This window comes from Bos taurus, chromosome 16 (genome assembly GCF_002263795.3).
Source record: "Bos taurus isolate L1 Dominette 01449 registration number 42190680 breed Hereford chromosome 16, ARS-UCD2.0, whole genome shotgun sequence".
NCBI classification, from domain to species: Eukaryota; Metazoa; Chordata; class Mammalia; order Artiodactyla; family Bovidae; genus Bos; species Bos taurus.
The window spans coordinates 46,914,932-46,929,031 of NC_037343.1; the positions used below are offsets into that span (position 1 = coordinate 46,914,932).

General features: G+C 60.5%; 1 protein-coding gene across 6 annotated transcripts in view; it reads right to left on the reverse strand.

Moving 5' to 3' along the window:
* The window catches only part of ESPN (espin), a 34,165-nt gene that overhangs the window by 5,314 nt on the left and 14,751 nt on the right, over nucleotides 1-14,100 (reverse strand). For 2 of the 6 annotated variants that reach the window (XM_024976765.2, XM_059875735.1), the window contains exons 3-12: nucleotides 12,749-12,935; nucleotides 12,443-12,625; nucleotides 12,164-12,295; nucleotides 8,962-9,163; nucleotides 7,788-8,059; nucleotides 4,720-4,881; nucleotides 4,437-4,629; nucleotides 3,153-3,179; nucleotides 1,880-2,025; nucleotides 1,533-1,796 (exon numbers count right to left, since the gene is read on the reverse strand). In XM_024976765.2, coding sequence (XP_024832533.1) covers nucleotides 1,533-1,796; nucleotides 1,880-2,025; nucleotides 3,153-3,179; nucleotides 4,437-4,629; nucleotides 4,720-4,881; nucleotides 7,788-8,059; nucleotides 8,962-9,163; nucleotides 12,164-12,295; nucleotides 12,443-12,625; nucleotides 12,749-12,935 — 1,768 coding nt within the window. Of the gene's footprint in view, nucleotides 1-1,532; nucleotides 1,797-1,879; nucleotides 2,026-3,152; nucleotides 3,180-4,436; nucleotides 4,882-7,787; nucleotides 8,060-8,961; nucleotides 9,164-12,163; nucleotides 12,296-12,442; nucleotides 12,626-12,748; nucleotides 12,936-14,100 lie in introns of all 6 variants that reach the window. The other 4 variants (XM_024976766.2, XM_059875736.1, XM_059875737.1 and 1 more) reach the window with 3 other exon arrangements.

A 14,100-nucleotide genomic window follows, 5' to 3' on the forward strand; every position in this document is an offset into this window, starting at 1 on the left:
AAAGCCCCCTGCAGCCAAGCCCTCCCTGTCTATGCCATCGGTTTTAGTGCTGAATGAGAGGCTGCTAAAGAACCTGTGGCTTCCACTCCTATTCCCACCCACTCTGACTCCTAGAATAACACAACTGATAGAGCTAGGCTCGCCAGGCACTTTCTTAGAGTCTCATCTGTTCCTCATTCTACACTTTTCCAGCGGGGTGGAGGGAGGGGCTGCCATCACTTCACAGGCGTACCAATCCATCCTGGCCAGTACAGTCCCACTTAGGAACATGTTTCCCACATACAAATATGATGATGCCTCAACTTTCAAAGAAGCATCTATACATGAATCTGTGTTTTGGCTGGTTTCTATTATTAAGTTTATTTCCCTGAATTCTATATACCTGCTTCGCTTGCCAGAAGGTGAGTGCTTTAAAGGTAGATACTGTGACTTGTACATGTGCGCTCCACTACTTGGCTTTCGCTTGGCACTCAATAGATACTTATTGAATAGAAGTTTAAAAAAAAATGATGATGCCACTTGACCACTCAGTCCCACTCCCAGGCTCCCCACTGCTCTAGGAGAAAGTCCATTTTCTTCAAAGCTAGGCCTCGGTGACCTGACCAGGACTGACATCTCCAGCTCCACCCCTTGGAGCCACCACACCCGCTCTGATTCCCAGACCTCCCTTGTCCTTCCTACTTGCTCTTTGCTCCACTCTTTTCTCTGTCCCCTTCTTCCTAATCTTCCACATCTACCTTAGACATCACTTTCTCCTAAGCCCACCCCAAACCCAAATATTAATAGGCTGGTGGGTCTCAGGTTGCCCAGTCCTCTGCCCTCCCCATCAGAGCACCTCCTCATTTGACCTGTTTTGTCTCCCTGGGGGCATTTATTACACTACTAAGGTGCTGTGTTTGGTTATTGGTTGACACCCCACCCCCACCCCCACAGCCACCTTGAGAGCAGGCCCTGACATATTCACTGTGAATCTCCAGTGGATACAACAGTGTGCGAAAAACAAGACAGCGCCCAGGGGATATTTGTTCAGCAGATGAAGGGCAAACTATCCTGCCAGCCAGTGATGGTGACAGATGAGAAGCCTGAGGCTGGATGAGGCAGTTCAGGAAAGGAGCCCAGGGCAGTCTGACTATGACCAAAAGCCTATTGGCTGCTCCTACCATTACTAGGATGAGTCAGCCTCACCTGAGAGTTTGTCGGAAGTGAAGAAGCCCAGCCCCACCCAGAGCACCTGAACCACAATAGTCATGGTAACAGGATCACAAGCGATTTGAGGGCACTTTAGAGCTTGATGAACATTACCTTCTTGTCAAGGGACAGGCAGTTGGGAGCTGGTGGGGGTAGTGCTGGCGGTGGAGACTGGGAACACTCCCAGAAGAGGGGTGGTAGTGGTCCAACCCTGCTTTTTCCCAAAGGTCGTGGGAACCGTCTGAGGCTGAAAGGGCCCGAGCAGGTTGGGGGATGGTGTGGGGGAGGGGCGACGGGCCCAGGTACAGACCCCAGGGCGCTCTGGGACGCCCTTCCCCACCCACCTTCCGCCTCTGCTCCTCCTCCTCCTGCATCTTCAGCTGCAGCTTGCGCACCATCACCTGGCGCTTCCACTCGGGGATGGGCCGGCCCTGCTCGTCGTACGTGGGGATGAGCGCCTCCACGTCCAGCTGCACGCCCGGCGCAGGGGTGGCGGGGGGCGCCGGCGCCACGCTGCCATTGAGCAATGGCTGGGACCCCACGGCCGGCGGGGTGGGGCTCCGGGCCCGTGATGGTGCCGGCGACACCGGCGGCAGCGGCGATTCCGGCTGCGGGGAGAAGCGGCGGGGCTGAGTGCTGGGCAAACAGGAGTGAAGGGGACCGGGGCGGGGCCGCCTGTCGCGTCTCCTACCTGGGAGGCCGGCTGCCCACTGCCGGAGAACACCGTGGTCAGCCCTTTGCTCTGCGGCGTGGGCTTCAGACTCTTGCCCGCCTTGATCTCAGCCAGCAGCTCCGAATTGTCGCCCGTCGGGGACATCATGTTGAAAGACTTGGTGCCTGGGCGGAGGCAGGAGAGGAGACGCTGGCCCGGTGTGGGGCCCGCACTCCCACCGCCCCCTACCTGCCCTCTGCTGCCGCCTCCCCAAGTCAGCTCGGGCCCCGGCCTTCCCTTGGGCTCAGAGGGCAGCTCTCCAGGTCCTGCCCCTCCACCCCAGCAGCTCTCAGGGACCCCAGAGGCGGGTCCTCCTTGGCTGGCAGCCTGTGCGGCCCCACCATCCTCCCGGCCCTACTCACGGGGTGTGGGGCCCCCCCCTGGAGGCCCCTGGGAGTTCATGATGGCTCCTGGGCCGGCCCTGGGGACTCTAGTGAATGTCTCCGCCCAGCTCCAAAACACTACCTGGGGCCAGCCACCTGACCTTTGTCCCAGGTTCCCTGGCGCAGCCCTACCAGGGTGGAGTCTCCCATCTGACCCTCTCTGCATCAGCAAAGCCCAGTGACCCTTGGACTGAGTCACCTGGGGCTTCCCTGGCTCTAGACACCGGACCCTGGATCCCACAACCTGGCCGGTCCCCTCCCACCTTCCCCACACACGCCCAAAGACAGACACCCGCGCAGACAGACACACTGGTTGCAAGCCCGGAGCACAGTTATGGCAAAGCGCAGCTCACTTCTGGCGGCTCCAGGAGAGCCGAGCCCTAACTAAGGATATGGGATGGGGGCACTTAGGAAGAAGGGCCAAGCGGATGACATGCAAATGCGTGGCGCGGAGTTTGCATTTTCCGACGAGGCCGGCGGTGGCGACCGGGGTTTGAAGAGGGTTGTCTTTCGAGCCGGAGGAGGGGTCAGGACTCGGTGAGGGGAAAAAAGCGGGAACCAACAGCTTCTAGGTCCCCGGGGCTGGGGATCCCCGAGCACAGTAGTGGGAGGAGGAAAAAAGACAAAAGTGCTGATGGGTGCCCGCTGCCGGCTCATTTCTTTAGGCTACACTGTCAGCCGGGCACAGAATGCGCATGCGCAGGTGGGAGTAGTGGCGGTCCAGCCGGTGGCGTCTGGCACCCCTCACCTGCCGGCCCCTCCTCCTGTCCTTTCCTCAAGCCCCCAGCCCCACCAGCCGGACTTTTTCTGAGCCTGCCCTGTGCCCCGCCCCCGCGCCTCAGCCAGGAGCCGCGCACGCAGCTACTCACTCTTCCTGTGTCTCAGGACTCTCACTTCTAGGGACGGAGAGGAGAGAAGCGACAGCGAAGTTAGGGGAGGGAGGGGGCTGGGGTGAAGCCAGGACAGCAGGGAAAGCGGGAGGAGGGGAGGGAAGGAGATGCCCAGAGAAGCCAGGGAGAGGAGGAACTTTGCAGTCCATCTGCCCCTGGCTCAGGCTGCGCTGGGGCTCCACAAGGTGGTCTGCTCAGTTCTCAGCTTTGTTGGTGCCCTGAGAGCTGGGCTGGGCTGCCATGGGCCCTGGCCCCCCTCACCAGGGCCTCAATCTTGGCATTGGTTGGGATAGGGCACCCAGCCCAGGCTCTGCTGCGAAGGGGTGTGTGGAGAAGCCCAGAGTCCATTTTTCTTCTGTTCTTAGCTTCAGCCTTGCTCCACACTGCCAAGGGAAGACACTGACCCCAAAGCTGGAGGTGCAACTGATGGTGAACATGCTACCATGGCTCCAGTCTGAAGGGGCTGTGGCTCCACAGGTACCCAAGGGTGGCCCTACCTGGAATCCTGCTGCAGCCTCATGCCCTAGTCAGGGAGATGAAGCTTTGGATGGTGGTTTTAACCATGATCTGGTGCCGAGTGGCTGGGTGAGGAAGGCATCTCCGCCACCCACTGAGGCTGGAATGGAAGCATCAGCACCCAGATACCACCTCCTGGGCCTGCTGGGGGCCCTGACATGCAGGGAGCCCCACATTTCAGAAAAGAAGCCCGGGAATCCTGGTCATTGGTCTAACTCTTTAAAAAGTATGATGCTCGGGGGTGTCACCAGGAGGGGGAGGGCAGGGTATGATGGACAGCTGGCCTTGTCCCCCATAGCTAGGCCTGGGATGTATAATGGCTAGCTTGGGAGAACAAGAGAAAGTGGCCAGGAATGGAAGAAACACTCCGGAGAAATATGCGGCAGGAAGAAGTCTGTCCAGCAACCCTGCCTCCGTGAAGCTAATTCTACTTCTCTGAGCTTCCCTCTAGCACCAGCCTGCCACTGGAGCTGGGAGGCCTTCCCTACTGGGCCAGAGGCAGCAGGAGGGACCAAAGAGGGCAGGGGACTTGCCCCGGATCACACAGCAGTCCTGCTCTGACAAGACCTAAAGCAATTCCAAGCCTTCCCTTAGGGTCAAGTCCTCATTGGGGTAGGGGCTGCAGAAAGATCAAGTAGGTAAAGAGGAAGCACCAGGACAGTGGCAGCTGGGGGAGGGGGTGGTCTAGGTTTCCCTCCCCGTTCAGGACCAGCGCCGCCCTCCACCCCTCAACCAGCCCCTACTCACTGCCAGTGGAGGAAGAGGAGCGACGCTGCCCGCAGCCAGGGCCCGAGCCCTCGAAGGGCAGAGGCGGAGCAGGCGGCGGCGAGCTCAGGGCCTCGGGCAGGGGAGGCGGCGGGGGCGGTGGGGGCAGCTCCCTGGACGCCTTGGGGTCGGCGCCACAGCCGTTGTGCACGTGGTTTCCCGGGAGCAGCACCGCCTGCGGGGGAGCCGAGGGGCCAGCGAGTGAGATGCGGGCGGCCCAGCCGGGTCCCGGGCGGCCGGCGGGCGCGGGCTGGCGGGCACGCACCTCCTCGCTGTGCGCCATGCCCGGGCGTGCAACCAGCGGCTCCCCGGGATGGCGGCCCAGCTGGCGGTAGTAGTCCCCCGTGCTGGGCTGCTTGCTGAAGGCGCGGGGCTTGCGGCCGGAGTCCTGCCTCCGCAGCCCGTTGCGACCGTCGCGGGAGCTGGGCTGCGGGAAGACAGCGGGCGGAGTGAGCCCTGGGCACTCGTCCCTTACGCCTCCCGGCGCTTCACCTTCTGGGGGCTCGCGGTCCCCGACCCTTCTGTTCTCAGAGCGAGGATTGGGGCGAAGGTACGGGGGGGGGGGGGCTCGGTGAAAGGGCAGGCCTGGTTGGCCGGACTGGGAGGGGTTCTGGGCGCGGGCCAAGGGGCGCAGGAGCCCCTACCGAGGCTAGAAGGGGCGGGCCCGGGGGCGGGGTGACCCAGCCCGAACGCCAGCGGGGGCCGAAGCAGGGGTAGCTCCCGGCCTCCGCAGCACAGCGGCCCCCAGACGGCCCCGCGCGCCTCTCTTGCGGGGATCCCACGCCGAGGAAGCCCACTCGAGAGCCCGCGTCCTGTGTGCTCCTGTTTGCCCAGGGCCCTCGGCGGGCCGGCCCGCGGCCGCGTCTGCTCCTACCTGCGACCGCGCCGGTGGCCCCCCGCTGTGCACCTGGCGGCGGGGGCAGCGTGGACCCGACACCTGCGCTACTTGATCTCTGCTCTCAGGTTACAACCCAGCCCGCCCGACCGCGCCCTCGAGCGCCGAACAGCTCTGTCGGCCTGACATCACCCAGAGCCTACCAATCCCTGGCCGAACCCCCCAAACAGCCGGTAATATCACGGGGAAGGGGGGTGGCCAACTGCTGGGCCAAACCTGGCCGCCGCGCCTACCCCGCGGGCCAGATGTGGTCTCGCCCCGGCTGCGTCTCTCTCCCTCCGCTCCGCGCTGAGCACCCCAGCCTCCATCCGCCAGAGACAACTCGGACCTCACTGTGGGCACTTCCATGTTTGGCCCCCCGGAGTTCCGGGTCACGCCCCCGCTCTTCCCCTCCCGCATCTGGAACCCATCGCGGTCTGCGTAAGGGACACCGACACTCGCGCCCAAGACTCGGATTTCAGGGGCGGCAGGGCGGGTTCGGGTGACAGAGCGGGCGGCCCGCCCCGTCGCAGCCGACCCCCACAAAGCCTAGCCCGGGAAGAAAGACAAGAGGCGGAGGGGCCAAAGGCCAAGTCACCTAGCAGGGGCTGTCCTCTGCCCCACCCTCAGTCCGAGCGTCCCTCTGGTGGCCCCGGACCCTCCAAGCCCCACCCGGCCGGGCTCACGTTGCAAGGAAACGCGACACCGCAGGATTCGTTTTCTGGGCCGGCCTGCCCCCTAGGCGCCCCCTGCAGCCCCGAGGCGCGGACGCCGCGACCCTGCTCCTGCCCTCGGTCGGGAAAAAGCCGTGGCGGGGGGCGCGGAGCACACAAAGAGCCCTTTGTGGAGCGGCCCCAGAGCCTGCCTCTGAGCACGCACACACCCGGGAGGGGCACGGAACCGCGCAGTCCTGATGCTCTGGCTCAGGGGAGCGGAGGGGAGGGAGCGCAGGCCAGGCCACCAGTCCTGCGACTGGAGGCTGAGAGCAGAGCCCACCAGCTCGGCCGAGAAAGTCCCCTGGCCCAGGGCACCCTGCAGGCCTCTCCTGGGCCCCCTCCACCTTCCGGAAATGAAAAGGGAAGCCACTGAAGGCCTGGTCTGAGGTGGCAAGAAGTGGGTAGACGGGTGGCCTTGCAGGGACTGTATCCTTCCCTTCCCCCACCCGGTGGTTGTGTGACCTGGGTCACCTGTGGGAACTGGTCACTGAGCTTGGCTCTGGAGAGCTTGCCTTGGTCTTGAGAGAGAACTACAAGGTCAAGGCTCCCACAGGACCTTAGAGGGGCTCTATTCTTTACCCCTGGAGAAGGCAATGGCACCCCACTCCAGTACTCTTGCCTGGAAAATCCCATGGACAGAGGAGCCTGTTGGGCTGCAGTCCATGGGGTCGTTAAGAGTCGGACATGACTAAAGCGACTTCACTTTCACTTTTCACTTTCATGCATTGGAGGAGGAAATGGCAACCCACTCCAGTGTTCTTGCCTGGAGAATCCCAGGGACGGTGGAGCCTGGTAGGCTGCTGTCTATGGGGTCGCAGAGTCAGACACGAATGAAGCGACTTAGCAGCAGCAGCATTCTTTACCCCAGACTCAGTCACCTGGGGTCTCAGGGGCCCTCCCTTCTCAGACCAGCCTGGTTTTCTCCTCTTGGCCAGAACTCCAGGGCTCCCTCTGGGCCTCCGTGCCACCCAGGACTCTCAGAGCTGTGCACGCCAGCCCTCTGTATCGTCCCTGCTCCAAAGCCTCGGCCACGATCCTCCAGGCCCTGCATCATGGGTCCCTCACACTCAGAGTGCCCCCTGAACTCAGGACCTTCTCACTAGCTTGCTTCTCCCCAGGGAGAGACCCCATCTTAGGACCGGCTTGTCTATTCACCTGGGAGCTGAAGCCCCAAACTGGGGACCCAGCCTCCTTATTACCCCCTGCCTCCAGCCCCCACTGCTGAGAGTGCTGAGCCCTACTAGTGCTCCCTCTGGTGCTCCCTTCCACCCTCCTCTGACCCTCACTTTCACTACTGCTTGCATCTCCCACCTGGAAGACACTCCCTTGGGAGCCATTCTCCCCCTGTGCCCAGAGCTGGGTACATGTAAGTCTGTGGGGAGGCAGTTTACACGTATTCTCTGCCATCTCCAAGACACCCTGCTCCTCTGGGCAAGATGGGGTGAGGATCCAGCTCCTGAGAGGCATGGCTATCAGGGTATATGTTCCTTCATGCCTCTCCTGCTCCCCATCTCCCCAAAGGGTGGTAGCTATGTCTTCCTTGTCTCCCTGTCTCCAGCATCCAGCCCCGGGTCACCATGGAACTGAGCAGAAGTTTTGACTCCTGAACAGGCCATTGGACCGGGGACCCCCATCCCTCGCCCTGTACCCACGAGCCGGGCTAGCCGTTGGCCTCCACCATCCCCCATCAGCCCACTCCCGGATCTGGAGGGAGGCAGGCTGTGTGTGGGGGAATTTCACTACCTCCTTCTTGAAGGCCTCGGTCTCCACATGTCGGAGTTTGTTCTTCGTCTGCAGGTAGATGTCAGCTGCTTGTAGCCCTTCAGGGGGCTTGGGAGCTGGGAAGCCTGGTGGGGGTGGGGGCAGCTGGGTGCCTGGGGGCGGGGGTGGTGGAGGGAAGCCGGGTGGTGGCGGTGGTGCTTTGGTTTTCTCCATCTTGCCACGGGGCAGGTCCGGCTCTGGGCTCAGCATGTCCATGTAGCTCTGTATGTCTGCTGCTCTTGGGCTGGGAACCCCTGAGAGGGAGGGAAAGATGGGTTGGGGAGTTTTCAGAAAGACTGACCCCCGGCTGGAGACCCCTCTTCTGCCTGGAAATGACCTGCCACTGGGGGAGGCTGGCTTCAGTGGAGCTTGGCATGCATGGCTCCACTGTGGGTCCACCATCACCCTGGCCCTGCCCACCCATAGCCCTGCACTGTGCTCAGGTTGGAGGGGAGCTGGCAGAGGGTCTGGGCTCCAGGATGGGCTTACAGGGCAGAGCTACCTGGAGGGCAGAGGGGTGGCTCCTCAGGGCAGATCTGTCAGGGCAGGTGGCAGGAGTCTGGATGGCCACACCCCAGCTTTGCAGGGTGCCTGTCAGCTCTGCAGGCTACCACCTGGTGGCCTGAATCCGGCATCACACCTAAGCTAGGGCTTGGTCAGCATGTGTGGACACACATGGCTGGCTTCTGCCTGAGTGTGCATTCATGTGTGTTCATGAATGTGTGTGCATGCTTCTTTGTACTTATGAATATGTTTGCATTAGACCTGGGGTCTATGAGTGTGTGCAGGTATTATAGGTGTGTGCACATGTCTGTGTATTCATATTTATAGATTGTGTGTACACCTGTGTAAGTGTGCACTCGAGTGTGGGTAGGCGTGTGTAATGTCTGGGGAACTTGGGTGAACAAGGATGAGTTATAAGTGGGGTGCATGTAGCTTCTGTGGGTGGGAGGGTACCTGTGGATGTACAGGCATGTTTGTGATGGACACACACAAGCATGAGTGTCCCCTGTCCTCACCAGAAGCAGCGTCCCCTCCTGGTGACCTGGGCAGTTTCCAGCGTCAGCCACAGGCACAGTAGGTCCAGGGATGGCCCTGAGGGCCCACTGGGCTGGCTCTCATCTGCTCCCCTCCCACCTCCTCCAGGCCCACTCACCACGCACAGAGCGCTGGCCCTTGACACTGGAGTGGCCAGAGGAGCAGGAGTCGTAGTTGGAGAGGGTACTGGTGGGCGAGCTGAGGTCAAAGTTCGGCCGCTGGACTGACATGGTGGTATTGGGCGAGGACATGCCCGAGTCAGGCTGCTTGGTCTCCAGGTCAGTGGATGGATCCCGGGACAGCACGCGGTGCTCCACACTCTGAGTGGGAGAGGAGGCCGTAAGAGCAATCCCGCCCCAAAGACCAGCACGCTCTGGGCCAGGGTCCTGCCGTGTGACTTCGGTCAAGCCACTTGCCTTTCTTGGCTCCCTTCCCCGTCATGAGAAGGTCGCTTCTCAGGTTCTTCCCAGGCTGAGATTCAAACCCAGCCCCCCAACAGCAGGACCATGGGTTCCTGAGAAAATCCCAGCCCTGGTTGGTCTCAGCTCAGGGGTTGGGGACTGCCAGAAGAGAGGGTGCTGGGCTGGACCCCAAGCGAGGGCACCCATGGCACCAGCCTTCCCCTTTCTCATCAGCGGCAGAGGGCCCAGGCTCCAGTGAGCAAGGGGGCATAGGCACTGAGTGGGTAAGAACATCTGAGCAGCTGGGGATAGGGGATAGGTGCACAGCACCCACAACTTGCAGGAAAGACTGATCCTCCAGGATGGGCCAGCAACCCCCATCTCTCCCTGCTGGCCTGGAGCAAACTCTATCACCAGCCCAGCCCCAGTCTCCTCATGGAGACTTTGGGGAAAGGGTGGGGCCTGGGGTGGCCCAGCTGAGGTGGGGGAGGTCAGCCTGAGCTCAGCCATCCCCCACCACTGCCTCTGCCCCTGCCCATGGCCTGACCCTCCCGCCTGGGAGCAGGCTAGGGTGGGGGCTCTGCTTACGTTGCCCATGCTGGCCCTGCTGCCGGCAAGACTGCTGCTTGTTCGCTGCTGCCTCCTGCACAGGCCTGCTCCTCCCTGCCCTGAGCCCCCTCCCTGCCTGAGAAGTGTCACAGGCCCCCCGGGAATGGTAGGCAGGCCTGGCACCAGGTAACAGCTCAGCGGCCACGCTCATTGGCCCCGTAATTAGGGGCTCTGCAGGAGTGTTTGCCTTTTCTGGGCCAGTATCCTCCATGGCTTGGATCTGTCACACTGCAGCTGGTCCCGCCTAGTGAGGGGACCAGCGCCTCCCCACCCCACCCAGTTCAGCGAGGCCAGGCCCTGTTGCCTAAGCCATGAGCCATGGGGAACCATAGGAGCTGGGCTGGGGCAGCAGCCTAAAGCTGCCAAGCCTTCCTTGGCTGGCAGCAGTGCTCACCAGGGATGCCCAGCCCTGACCTGCAGATAACAGTGGTTAGGGGCAAAGGTTTTGCAGCCTGGGGGTGATGGTTTCAAATTTCATCTCCCCCACTTACTAGCTCCATGCATGACCTTTCTGTCCCTTGTCCTTTCTGTCTGCACCTAAAACCCTTCATCTGTAAGTGGGAATAACAGTACTTCCTGCCTCATTATATTGCAACAAATATTTTAAAAGTTAGTGAAGTGCCAGTGCATGGTAGCCAGTAAATACCATATGTGTCAGCTGACAATATTAATATACAGTGCATATTAACTGCGATGACCCTGTAAAGCACTAGGCAGGGTACCTACTGCAGTCAGAATTCAAGGAGTGGTTCTTGTTTGCTCATTGCCTGCAGCCACAGCTTCCATTAGGAGGCACTGTTCCCCCCACCCCCAAACAATTTCAGATGTTCTCAGTGGAAAGGAGCCCACCCCAGTGCAGAAATGCCCTTCACAATGTCCACTTCTGCTTGTATACCCCAGTGACAGGCTGCTCACTACCTGAAGCATACTACTTTCTCTGGGTGGCCCTTTCTTGGTGTGGGGTGAGTTCTTCCTCAGGACCAGAGCAGTCTCTGACCCCTGGGCCTTGCTGTGCTCTGAGGTCCCCAGAACCAGGGTGTCCCCATGTGCTCAAAGACAGGGCATGCAATGCTCTGGGCAAGAGGCCATCGACCCTCTTTCCCCCAGCCTCATTTCACAACTCCTCTCATGGCCAAGCTGCCCCTTCTGAAGATGCCTGAGAAATCAGCCCTCTTTCCTCCCCTCCTGCACCAGATGAGGCAGAGCCCTGGACTGGGAGCCACCCACACCTGAGCTCAAAGCCCAGTGGGTTACTTCATGGCTTTTTAACCATAATAAAATAATTTAGAAAGAGTAACACAGCTTTGCAATTATGAAGTAGCCATGTAGTGAGAAAACATGGGAGTAGTGATGAAGAGCGGGATCTCCAGGTTAGGCCACTGGGTCTCCCCAAAACTCAATTTACCCATCTGTGAAATGGGGACATTAGCACTTACTACCTCAGAGGATGGTACGTATGTGTGTACACACTCAGTTGTGTCCAACTCTTTGCAATCCCATGGACTGCCAAGAGTCCACTGCAACCCCCGGTGGACTGTAGCCCACCAGGCTCCTCTGTTCATGAGATTTCCCAGGCAAGGATACTGGAGTGGGTTGCCATTTCCTTCTCCAAGGGATCTTCGCCACTCAGGGATCAAACCCATGCCTCCTGCAATTGGCAGGTGGATTCTTTACCTCTGAGCCACCAGGGAAGTCCCTGGGGGGTGGGGTGGTGAGAGTTAAATGGATGTATGTGCATGCTACGTCGCTTCAGTCATGTCTGATTCTGCGACCCCATGGGCTGTAGCCCCCCAGGCTCCTCTGTCCGTAGGATTCTCCAGGAAAGAATATTGGAGTGGGTTGCCATGCCCTTCTCCAGGGGATCTTCCTGACCCCGGGATCGAACCCGCAACTATTACTTCTGCATTGGCAGACGGGTTCTTTAGGACTAGCATCACCCGGAAAGCCTGAGAGTTAAATGAGCTAATTAATACCTGGGGGCAGGTGAATGCACTTTACTGTTCCCACTGTGTGTAAGCGTCGTTTATCCGAGCCTTGGGTCTCATCAGGATGAGGCTGGTCCTCTTTCCCTCGATATTTTTGCCTGCATCCCCTCACTCCCCAGTGGTCAGTGGTCCTGGGCTGAGAGGTCATGTGGGGTAGTGGTCCAGGGCACTTATTCCTGTGACCTCGGGCAAGGGGCTTCACTTTCCTGAACCTCAGCTTCTTCTGTGGCAAAAGGGGTAACAACACGTACCCCTTAGGGAAGGTGGGGGCAGGGTAGGAGGGGTGCAATGACACGGTGAGTGGGGAGCAGCGCCCTGGGCGTACCAGGTTCTCCACGGTGCGCAGGTAACGGGTGCAGTGGCTGTGGCCGTTGTAGTCCGCGAGGTCGGCGGCCGTGTACCCGTCGCGGTCGCGGACGTCCAGCTCCGCGCCGTTCACTACCAGGATCTGGCAGCACTGCAGGGGCGCGCAGTGAGGACCCCTGGCCGGTAGCCGGGACCTCGGCACGGGGGCAGAGCTGTGCTGCGAGCGTGGCGCCAGCAGAGGGCGCCCGCCCCTCCCGCTCTCGCCTGGCCTCCGGGCCCGCCCGCGCCCCGCCCTCACCTCCAGCTCCCCGTTCTCGGCGGCGTCATGCAGCGGGGTCCCGCCCCACAGGTCTGCCACGATCTCGCCGCCGTGCAACAGGAGCCAGCTGAGCACTTTGGCATGGCCGCGGCTGGCCGCGAAATGCATGGCCGTGGCGCCGTCCTTGTCCTTCTCCGACAGACTCACGTCGGTGCAGCTCACCTGGGAGAGAGGGGGCGGGGCGGAGAGGGGCGGGGACTGGGCTCCAGCCCCCCTCCTATCCCCGCCCCCGTCCCGTACAGGCCCCGCCCCCAGGGCCCCACCCCGACGTGTCCCCGAGCTCACCAGCCACACGATGACCGAGATGTGGCCCATCTGCGCTGCGGCGTGCAGCGGGGTCATGCCATCGTGGGCGCTCAGGTGTGGGTCCGCGTCGCACTCCTGAACCAGATACTGCGTCACCTCTAGGTGGCCCTCCTGGCACGCCAGGTACAGGGGCGTGGCACCGTTCTTGGTTTGGGCATTCACTCCCCTGCGGAAGACGCAGCACCCACCGTGGGCTCTTAGCGCCCACCCCCCTCCAAAGCCTCCTTCGCCCCTTGACCGCTTCCAGGGAGCCCTGGGGGGTAACTGGAGAAGACCTAGTCGCTGGGCCCGGCCCCCCAGCTCCCTCTGGACACAGTCCTGTGCCAGCCTTCCTGGGTGGGGGCCCTCTGGCTTGCTCCCCACCTACCCCTCGCAGCCTCCTTTCTACAGTGCACGTCTAGTGACTGAGCTAGTCTCTGCCCTCAGTAAACATCTCACCTTTTTACCGAGGTCTACAAGGATGCTGTGATCTGGCCTCCCCCTACCTTTTCAGCCACATGGATCCATTGTCACTGTGAGTCCTCGCTGTCTGACCTCTGTGTCTTTGATTACGTCCCCCCTCTGACTGGGGATGCTCTTCCCATCTCTCTTGAAGACTAAGTACAGGGACTTCCCTGGTAGTCCAGTGACTAAGACTACACACTCCCAAGGCAGGGGGCCCGGGGTTCCATCCTTGGTCAGGGAACTAGTTCCCTTATACTGCAGCTAAGACCTGGTGCAGCCAAATAAATAAATAAATAAATATTTTTAAAAAGACTCAGTACAGATCCCTCCTTCACGAGGCTTGTTCCACTACAAGAACAGGCTTTTCCAGCCTCTGTGCCCCATACTGCCCTGGGTTCACTCCATGGGCCACCTGTCATGCCCAGTGGATCAAAACTTGTTTTGGCCTCTGCCATCCCCGACTGAGCGACTTCACTTTCACTTTTCACTTTCATGCATTGGAGAAGGAAATGGCAACCCATTCCAGTGTTCTTGCCTGGAGAATCCCAGGGACGGTGGAGCCAGATGGGCTACCGTCTATGGGGTTGCACAGAGTCAGATACGACTGAAGCGACTTAGCAGCAGCAGCAGCAGCAACAGCCCCCAGAAGACTGAACTCCCAGAGGGCAGAGTGGTAATGTCACCAGATAAAACACACAAAAAATCTGAACTTTGGATGTGCTTAGTTGCTCAGTTGTGTGCAATGCTTTGCTACGCCATGAACTGTATCTTGCCGGGCTCCTCTGTCCATGGAATTTTCCAGGCCATAATACTGGAGTGGGTCACTATTTCCTTCTCCAGGGGATCTTTCTGACCCAGGGATTGAACCTGTGTCTCCTGCATCGGCA